The 10,782-nt window shown below is 38.5% G+C and overlaps 1 protein-coding gene across 2 annotated transcripts; it reads right to left on the bottom strand.

The window, feature by feature from the left end:
• Window positions 1-997: 997 nt before the first annotated feature.
• map6b (microtubule-associated protein 6b) lies at window positions 998-9,328 on the bottom strand. 2 transcript variants are annotated; one of them, XM_037776460.1, is made up of 4 exons: window positions 8,058-9,328; window positions 5,449-5,662; window positions 4,762-4,810; window positions 2,645-2,776 (listed from the first exon to the last, which is right to left on the bottom strand). In XM_037776460.1, the coding sequence occupies exons 1-3, from the start codon at window positions 8,795-8,797 to the stop codon at window positions 4,766-4,768; spliced, it is 999 nt and encodes a 332-aa protein (XP_037632388.1). In that variant the 5' UTR covers window positions 8,798-9,328; the 3' UTR covers window positions 2,645-2,776; window positions 4,762-4,765. The 2 variants fall into 2 exon arrangements, with proteins under 2 accessions (XP_037632387.1, XP_037632388.1); XM_037776459.1 differs by lacking the exon at window positions 4,762-4,810 and having other exon boundaries at window positions 998-2,776; window positions 8,058-9,320.
• Between the last annotated feature and the right edge of the window lie 1,454 nt (window positions 9,329-10,782).

Genomic DNA, 10,782 nt, shown 5'->3' with positions numbered 1-10,782 from the left:
GGCTAGGGCCTTGTTTTTTGACAGTAACACTCATATACTGTAGTATATTTCATATAGTGAAACAAGTGTATGAAATCTCAATTCTACCCTTTCAACACAATATAATAAGCTATGTAGGTGAGACTGTTACCAGCCAGACAAGTCTGTTAAGAGGGGACAGAGCTTTGGAAGCTCCCGTGCCATCGCTGATCTGTTATTCAATATTTCATGCTGCTCTGCAAACATAAGGGCCCATAACAACTGAATTATTCATGCAGGTTTATGTCAGGATGACTGATTCACAGGAAAATGACTACAAGCATCTAAGAGCCTGCTAGTGATGGAACTGAAAAATTATTGTTTCCATTTTCCATTTGAATTTTGAATCTTTTGTTTTATGACAAGGCAATTTTGCATCTCTTCATTATTTAATCCCTGAACTGTGAGAAACATGGAGAAAACAATGCATCAATAACATTTCATATTAAGAAATCACCCTTTAAATTGTACTATATGTTGCCTCGGTTTTGAGGATTAAAACATCTGCAGGGCACAACATGCCTTCTCTATAAAAAACCTTAACATATGGTGCCCTCTAGGAGTGCTGTGGGAATACAATCCAGACCTAGAAAGGCCTGTTTTTTTAATGCTAGGTTAGGTTAATTTTGTAATCTCTGCAACACAGCCAATATCTCCTGCAATATTACTGTGCAATTAATTTAATGCCTCAATATTTTTCTAATTATTTAGAAAATTATATAGAATATATTTTGATGAGTTAAATTTCTCCTAATCACTGTATAGCATTCAAAGGCTGCTGCATCAAATGCAAACAGAATATAAAATACAATTATTAATTCAAAACTTATTCACATTTAACATTTTTTTTGCAACAAGTATGCAACTTAAAATCAATATGTGAGATTATGGGTGTGAATACTATTATTAAATTTACAAAACACATTAAAGAAACATTAATGCCTAACACAAAGGGTACAATAAGTACAACACCACATGATTCTGTATCGTCATTTTAATCAGAGTTCATTCGGAGCAAGCTGAGAGTACAAGCACAACATCACAACATGTCTGCAGCGGTATGACGTTGTCGTATCATCATTTCACTCTGGTCTGACGCCACACGCAGTCCAAACCAGACAGCACATACGATGAGATATAGCACCAGGGTGATGGAGTGCACAGCAGCACGTCTAGTGGTTGGGTCAGACTTGATGCTAGCAGGCAGCAGGCTGTAGAGGTCATACACAAAAAACTCTCTCACTCACACTCACACTGATGCTAAAACTGGAAGCAGACTCACGGTGGGTAGTGCTCGACTGGGCTCTCACACACTGCAGCCATGTTGGCCGCTAAGGGTTTTAGTAAAAAACACCTCATGTCATGCTCACAATGAACAGATGTGATTTGCGCATTTTTTCAGACAGGCAGCATTTTAAAGAGCTGAAGTTCAAGTCCTGGCCCATTCCTTGTCCTTCAGCACCTGGAGAGATCAGCCCATTCAGAGTGACATTTTCTGAGTAAATACAATACGTTCTCCTTTTTCAGGCCTATATGCATACTTTTTTTTTTTTTTCTTATTTAGCACAATTACAGCGTTACAGCTCAGATTAGAAGATGGAGTGCAATATTGAGTCATCATAAGAACTGCCGTATTCCCATTAAATCGAAGGAGTGGATCTTCATTTATATTGCAAGAAATGTGTTTGTGGGTGAAACCATATTGCTGGTGTGATTAGTTCATAGCTTTAACAGCCACTAGACTATGATTTTACTTAGTGTGTGTACTTTTGTTTTTCGGTGTGACCAGAATCTATTACTACACATGCATTATATTTGCCCCTACACATTTATCTTTAATGGCTCAATTTACAAGCTAAAATGTGACTGTGACACATAGTCTGCTAAAATGTTGCTACTCAACCAAAAACGGGGTCCTGCATGCAAGCTGTGGCAATTATATTACAGTTCATTTGGTTTCTTAGCAACCAAACTGATAAAACCAGATATCATCCAGAACAATGAAATGAAAACCAGGACCATACAGCGGAGGCACTGTAACTAGGAAACGCAACCGTAAAACAGATTTTGCACTTTCACAAAACCTCTTATGTGATACAGTCTCGGAGAAAAAGCATCCCCTTGACATTTTATACAATCATTTTCATATTGATCTCAATTGTCATCCATTCAGATAAAGGTAAAAATGCCCTTTCATACACATACTACATGTGTATCGATGGCTCTTTTTTATAGTTCGATGCCCAACAGAACTCATATAAACAATGTGCAAATGATGTGCAAATGATGTGCAAATGATGTGCTGAATAATATAAAGCGGTTCTGTGCACCAAAATACAGGGAATTACACACTTTCATACATTTACACCCACACACACACACTCGCACATTTTACAGTGAAATTATTTGCATTATTCTAAAAGCTCAACATCAGTGCCCATTCAAAGGTGAACAATATATGACAGGACAGCAAAAACAACAGGTAAGGAAATAAACCAAATGGAAGAAATTGGCCTAATTCATCAAGTCGCCTTTGATTTTTTTACTTTTACTGTTTCGCTTCAGCCAGTCTGTTGCTGATCTCTTTGCTCTTCTTTGTGACAACTCCATCTGATTTGGGTTCTGGGGTGCCCAAAGATGGTTTCTTCTTGGCTGACTGGGAACTAGCAATCTGCTTCTCTTTTGATTTTTTCACCATCTTCCCTGTTGTTGTTGTTGGTGTCTTTTTTGGTTTGGTGCGAGACACTGGTTTATCCACCTGAAAGAGAAGAGAGGGGAAAAATACTGAGATTAAAGACAAAAATAGTCAATTAAACTTAAACTGATGTTAAAGAAATAACTAGATATATTGGGAAATGCACTTAGTCACTTTAAAGTTAGACGAGAAGATTGATACTATTCCATGTCTGTCTGTCCATTAAATATGAAGCTACAGCCAGCAGCCGATTAGCTTAGCTTAGCAGAAAAGACTGGAAATGGGAAAACAGCTAGCCTGGTTCTATCCAAAAATCTATGGGTGGGTTATGTGCCAGACTAGTTCTTGGCCGGGCAAGACTGGTAGCAGAGAGTGGCATCGATCCTCTCATCTTGGCAAGAAAGCAAATAAGTGCATTTCCCAAAATGTCAAACTATTCCTTTAAACGACTGCTTAAATAAAGAAGACTCTAAATCATGTCAAGGTCCTATTTTAGCATGCAATACGTTACCTTGTTTTATCCTTTTACTTAATATAATGGCAGGCAAATGACACCATATGTTATAGGTGATATTTGCATTATGTGGTTAGTGCAATGAAGATAAAAGAAAAAAGAAACGCAGCACAAAAGGTGTATTTGTGCCTCTCCTTTTATAGAACAGTGGTTCGTGCAGTTTTCCATTAAAGTTTTAAAGAAACCATAACAAACAACGTTAATGGTTTATATTAGTATACATGTATGATGTTAGCCTTAGGCCTTCAAGAAGGAACATTTTAGTAACATTCAACCATTAGTAGTGGTGGCTAAACCTAGATGTTTAAGGAAGCAGGCATGTGACTGGAGGATTGCTGGTTCAAATTCCCATACCAACCGGGAAAATTAAGCAAGGCACGTAGCTTCTCTCTGCTCTTGTGGAGTTGCCACAGCAGTAAAAGACTGAAGCTCCCAGATGTTAAATTTTTATAAATGAGTTGGTGTACAGCAATAAAAGTTGCAAACATGCTCAACTTTTGCTGAATAAATAAACCTTAAAAACTTGTATATTGTAAGAGATGACAAATGTTGACATTAAAAATGAAGGGCTCTATTTCTGTGAATAAAAGGGTTGTGGTGCAAAGGGTATGGCAAATATGTTGTGTAAATGTTGTTGCCACAGACACATTAGTCAAGGTGGAATATATTGACATTGGGTGTGGTAGGGGATTGCGTAATTCATGGCCAAATAATACATTAAAAGCAGTGTACTCTACACCTTGGTGTTTTCCACAATAGTCCAAATTAGATTTAAAACATTTACAACATTTCAGCACACATTCTTGTTGCTGTGGACCTTGAAGAATAAAGTTAAATCTTCATGGCTGCAAACTGCTACTATGCAAATCAGACATTAAAAGCCAAAAGGATAACATCATCTGCAAACAAGTTGATACCACTTGCCACTGCCATCGGCACACACCATGCTTCTGCCTCTCTTCCCACTTGTGTGCAGTGAAATTGATGGTGAGCCAATTGTGTGCAGACATGTGAAAACTGAAACTGAAAAATACCATTTTGCACCATACATTGTCACCAAAATAGAGCCCTAAACAGCGAAGATCTGTTTAAATGTATACTAATCACATGTGAAGAGGTTTTTTGTCTTGTTGGCCTCCACTGATGCAATAAATCCATCTCTTTTGTTTTGATTCTTATCTGTTACTTGGAAATATAATTTAAGCTTCTTTGTTTCTTTCATTTAATAATGAATCCACCCTCTTGCATAAACCCACAGAATTTACATGGTCATTATTTTTAAACTACTAAACTGCGTAAAAGGTGGTGGGTGGTGCAGGCTGAGAGGTGGGCAAACAGTGAAGATGTGGCTGATAGTTTTTTGCAGGATTGCATCTGGCAGCTGGGTGATACATGTGACTGTGGCTCGTACTGGCCACGGCACATACTTTGTGTGTGTGTGTGTGCATGTGTGTATGTGTGTACAGTATGCACGCTTGCGTCTGATCAATTTGAGGTCAGCCTCCATGCCTTCTAGAAGAAACTGAGAACACACCTGACTACAGCAGGTTTAGAACAGAGCTGCTCTCAGTCTCTGAGATGTCCTACGAGAATGAGAGAGGGAGTGGCCATATGAACACACTACTATAGACACATTATTAACCAGTTGTTGTCTGAGCTGTCGATAACATGCAGGCAGATACCAATCTGTGATAAGATTATCTTCAAATAAAGAGATGACGTCACTTGCTGCTATAATCCAAAAATGTGATATTAATGTAAATGTCAAACTGATGCAATAAATATTTTCTGTTGTGGTATGTTATTGTTTGTTCAGTTAAAAATGTACACAGACTGGCTATTTAAACATTTCACTGGCTGATTTATATGCAGGATGGAATAATATAACAATAACATATTTTGTCATTTAAAATGTCTTAAAATTTAAGCCATTTTGTTGGTGTTTAATGAGTCTGAGAACCGGCCCATCAGGTCACAGTGTGACTTGGATGGCGTGTAAAAAATAAAATAACATTTACGCAGCAGCACTTCCAGTGAGTAACAACTCAAGTTCAAAACAAAGTAAAACAGTGTGTTAATCCCAAAGTACTAAAACCTATGGTATAGCAGGGCTGATAAAGCTTTAGACATGACTATAACTCAATGTACTTAAAGGAAACTCTTGTAATAGTAAATGGTGGTAAACTAACATCAGTGGATCTGTGTGTGGGCATGCTCTCACCTTGGCAGCGTCCTTGCCCGGCTCATTGTACAGGCTGCGTATCCTCCTGCGATCCGTCAGCTTGTTGTCAGTGGGGTGAGCCTTCACCTGCTCCCCCTTGTATGTGGCACTGTAGCTGGTTTCCAGACTGGTCTCCTCCACTGGGGGTTTATACTGAGATGGAGCTTTAATGGGCTTCGCTGGTTTCACATCCTTATACGCCTTGAACTCAGTCCTGAGAACAATGGGAAAAAGCAAACAGAGAGGTTTTTACGGCTGCAACTCATGATTATTTTCCATTATCGATTAATCTGACAATTATTTTCCAGATTAATTGAATGTCTTTGGGCTTTGGCCTGTAATTTTCTTGATTAAAGATGAAAAAGAAAAGCATCAAACCCTTACATTGGGGAAGCTGGAACCAGAGAATGTTAAGTTAAGGATTAATCGATTATCAAAGTAGTTGCTGATCAATTTTTGGTACAGACTAAATTAACTGATCATTTCAACTCTAAAAGGTTTAATGTAACTGAAATTGTTGAAAATTAACGTTGCATGGTTTCCAAACTGCCTTGCAACAACTTAAGTCAAAATTTGAATTTAGATGTACTTTCTAAGGCAACATGTATTGTTTTACAGAGTGGACTTGTGTACTCTTTAAAAAGCTCAAATCAAGGCTCACGGACCTTTAAACAAACCCGTTATGGATAATAAGGAGTTTTCTCCACTTCAGGAAATCGTATGCATTTTATAAAATCAGCAACTAGATATTAAGAGATTATTCTTGTTGCTGCATACTGAAATGATTATTAATGCTCCACTGTTTTATCTCTAATAACTGGTATTGCAGTGTATACTGAATTGTGTATTTTCTTATTATTTGCTGAAATCAAAGCTGATTCTATTCAGCGATTAAGAAAATATTTCATTGGCAATTTCAAACAGGTAAGCCTGCTTTAATCAACAGAAAGTCTGAGGAACAAGGTTTTATGTTATCAATGTTTCTTTGTTTATTCTTGTTGCACACGTCTTCTTTTGTACAGCTGCCAATTATTAATATAGCATTTAATTAATTACGAAATCAGATTCAGTTTTGTTTTACTGCTCACAAAGGACATTGTAAACTATATGCTTTAATAAGTAGTAGCACATTCAGTTTATTGGTAGGTTCATAAGTTCATAATCATTTGGAATAAGTTTCTCTTCAGCAAAACTGAACACATAATTGAAGGCGCAGCAGCCAGCAAGCCTGCACGTCTTGTTAACTTGCATGCATCATACATCCCTAATTCAATTCAGAGGAAACCACGTTATAGACACATGATTACATTCAGACCCTTTTACTGGCCGTGCCCATTCATGGGCTCTACTGCATTGATTTGGTAGTACTCTTAGGGAGGGAACGAATCAATAATGCAACCTTTATCTGTGGCAATATCAGTTTTCTTTGGGAAATCACTGGAGATTGTAACAAGAGGCCATGCAATAACAAATATCCCTTGATGATCTCTAAATATTTTATAGCAGTGGACATAGCAGTGTGGCATATACAGAGGCCACATCTGTATGCTTTCAGAAATGCTGTGTATACTTGTATGCTGCACTGTAAATAAATGACTCAGTTGTATCTAAAGTCACAGAAAAACAAAAGGGGCTTAGCATGTAATATTAATTTTAAGGTGGTAACTACATGGATCCAAAAATTAATAATTGAAGAAAGTAGAGCTGCAACGACTAATCAATTAGTTGTCAACTAAATTAATCGCCAATCATTTTGATAAACGATTAATCGGTTTGAGTATTTTTTTTAAGAAAAACAAATTTCTCTGATTCCAGCTTCTTAAATGTGAATATTTTCTGGTTTCTTTACTCCTCTATGACAGTAAACTGAATATCTTTGAGTTGTGCAAAAGTGGACATAGCAGTGTGGCATACAGAGGCCACATCTGTATGCTTTCAGAAATGCTGTGTAACTGGGGATAGTTGTATGCAGCACTGTAAATAAATGACTCAGTTGTATATCTAAAGTCACAGAAAAGCAACAGGGGCTTAGTATGTTATATTCATTTTAAGGTGGTAACTAGATGGATCCAAAAAAATTAAGTATGCATAATAAAAGAGAGTAGAGCTGCAACGATTAATCAATTACTTGTCAACTCAATTAATTATTTTGATAATCGATTAAATTTCTCTGATTTCAGCTTCTTAAATGTGAATGTTTTCTGGTTTCTTTACTCCTCTATGATAGTAAACTGAATATCTTTTGAGTTGTGAACAAAACAAGACATTGGAGGACCTCATCTTGTCAGCTTAAGGAAACACTGATCCACATTTTTTTTTTACCATTCAGAAATAAATGACTCAGTTGCATCTAAAGTCACAGAAAAGCAAAAGTAGGGCTTAGAATAAACTTATCACCCCCTCATACTCAAGTTCTTAGATTTACCTGTAGCTGCTAGAAGTCAACATAATGATCTCTAAATGTTTTTACCAGTAGACAGCAGTGTGGCATATACAGAGGCCACATCTGTATGCTTCCAGAAATGCTGTACTTGTATGCAGCACTGTAAATAAATGACTCAGTTGTATATCTAAAGTCTTGTATCTAAAGACTCATAGTTCAGACATACCTGTAGCTGCTAGAAGTCGACATAACCTGCTTGATCTGTCTGTTGAGAGCGTCTGCAGCTGCTCTGCCTTTCTTCTCCTCTGCAGTCACAACATCTGGAGGCATCTGCACCTCTGTCTTCTCCACAGTTTGCCTCTCTGCTGACTTCTCCCTCTTCACGCTCACCTTCTTCACCGGCTCCTTTAACTCTTTCTCCTGTGTCTTCTCCTCGATCTCGCTCTTCTCCACGCCGCTCTCGGCCTCTGCATGCTCCACTTTACATACACCTCCTCCTCCTCCTGTGGTGGTGGTGGGGCTAGCTTTGGGGATCCACGGGTGGTCGTGTTTCTTCGGTATAGGCCACGGCTTGTAATCCTTCTGGTACTGCGTCTCGTTGTTGAACGGCGCCGCAGAGCGCTGGTACTCGTCCCTGGGCTTGCAGCTGGGCTCGGGTCGCACTCTCCACGCCTTGAAGTCTTGACGCATGACGGACGCAGCAGAGCCATCTTTGGCCGCTGCGGCACCGGCACCGGGCGGCGCCTTACCGGGCTCTTGGTGCTGCTCTCCGGGATGCTGCGTTTCTATGGCGACGGCTCCTCCGGTTCTCTTCTGTCTGGGCTGCGGGTGAAGATGCTGATGCTGCAAGTCCGAGGCCACATCCGAGTACTTGGTGAAAACCAAAGGCACCGCGATGTCCGCTTTGTCCAGCTCGCTCCAGAAGCGGTTGATGCAGCAAGCACGCGTGATGCACGGCCATGCCATGGTGGTGGTGATGAGAAATATACTAAAGGAGGTGCAAGAAAAAAAAAAGATGCGCAGAAAAAACAACTCTAGATGAGGGATGATAAATAAATACTCACGACTCAGGAAGACTTGCTCCTCACCCTGTTATACCCTCTCAGTTTGTGTCCAGTCAGGGTTATTCCTCCTTAAAGCTTGATGTAATTCTCTAGCTGAGACTAAAGAGGAAAAGTAGATCCCCCTACTCCTCCCTCTATCTCTCTCTCTCTCCTCCTGCAGGCTATTTTGTTCTTATACTCTCAAGTTTAAATGGACTTTTGCTGTTGGAGTTGCACGTTGCCTGTTCTGGTTGCGCATCAAAGCGACCACACCCACATCTGTGTGTGATGCTTCCTGATGATGCCTGTGAGAGGTCTGTGAGTTTGCATTGTGAACTATCACCTGAGCTCGTCACCGTCTGGACCAGCAGAGAGGGGGGAGGAGACGAGGTTTAACCTCTGCTGTGCTGCCATGACCAGAAAATATACCAAGTTAAAACTCCAGAGGATGGAGCATCAAACCTATTGTTGTTCCATGTGGAGGAAATGGCTGATGATGTTGCTGAAAATCTGGAAAAAAATAAACTAACTGCAAGATTTTCTTTTCCTGTTTCCCTTTTTCAATGTAGTGTTTGCATGTAATATTCATTTTAAGGTGGTAACTAGATGGATCCAAAAATTAAGTATGCATAATTGAAGAAAGTAGAGCTGCAACGATTAATCGATTAGTTGTCAACTAAATTAATAGCCAATTATTTTGATAATCGATTAATCGGTTTGAGTATTTTTTTTAAGAAAAATAAAATTCTCTGATTCCAGCTTCTTAAATGTGAATATTTGCTGGTTTCTTTACTCCTCTATGACAGTAAACTGAATATCTTTGAGTTGTGGACAAAACAAGACATTTGAGGACGTCATCTTGGGCTTAAGGAAACACTGATCAACATTTTTTAATTTTTTTTTTTACAACTAATCAATTAATCGAGAAAAGATCTAGTTTAATCATTAGTTTAGTTGCAGCACTGGAAGAAAGATAAACTAAAAAGATAACATTTTGCCATATCGCTGACTCAAAGTGCCTTCATTTTTTTTTTTTTCTATACAAAATATGTTTTTTATTAAACCAAACAGAAAACAGATTGTGACGGTAAGTATGTAAAATCTGACATGTTAATGAATACTTTGTGTGGCAGAAAAAAACAAATCTTGCCATAATAAATGACCACAATAACATACAATTACTGCTACATCCAGAGTTGTGGCCAATTTCCTAAATTTTTTTCTTGGTTTGATTAAGAAGAGCTATTTCAATCTGAATGTACCCTTTGAAGAGATGAACTTTAAACATACTGGCCTTTTTAACTATCCAAAATGTCACACTGGCAGTACAAGATTTTTATTTACAAAAACAAAAATCACCCCATTGAGCATGAATTCAGGGACACAGCTGATATTGGTGTAACTGCTCCCTCTTGTGCTCTTCCTGCCTCATAGTCAGTGGAAAGGAATCAACGTGCTGTAGATCAACAGGACGACTTGCTTTCATTTTGTGAATTAAAAGCACACAATAAAGAAAAGCTAACAGTGAATGAGCCGTTTATGGCAGTTAATTTGTACAAAAAAAAAATAGACCACAAATTACTTTCCGTAAGATCCCAGCATCATTACAGAGGACGTTAGTCTAATAATAAAACGGTTTGACAAAGACTCAGTGTCGAGGGCGTGGTCTGTAAATATAGCAAGTTCTGTCTTGCGTTTCGTTTTGTGGTGCTGCAATTTTTACTTAGTCTCTATGAGGTATTCATTAATTTTAACGTTTTATTTATTTTTCCTGCCAGATTTGCTTACTTATTTACAAAGCAAGATTAAGCTGAAATTAGGGCTGTCCCGAATACCATCTTTTGGGCTTCGAAGCTTCGGTGAGAAATATTCGAAGGTATTCGAAGCTTCGCGGAGCAGCAGGCCAAC

Source organism: Sebastes umbrosus, chromosome 7 (genome assembly GCF_015220745.1).
Source record: "Sebastes umbrosus isolate fSebUmb1 chromosome 7, fSebUmb1.pri, whole genome shotgun sequence".
Taxonomy (NCBI): Eukaryota; Metazoa; Chordata; class Actinopteri; order Perciformes; family Sebastidae; genus Sebastes; species Sebastes umbrosus.
The sequence above is the reverse complement of the archived record's forward strand: the minus strand, read 5'-3'. Positions and strand labels throughout refer to the sequence as shown.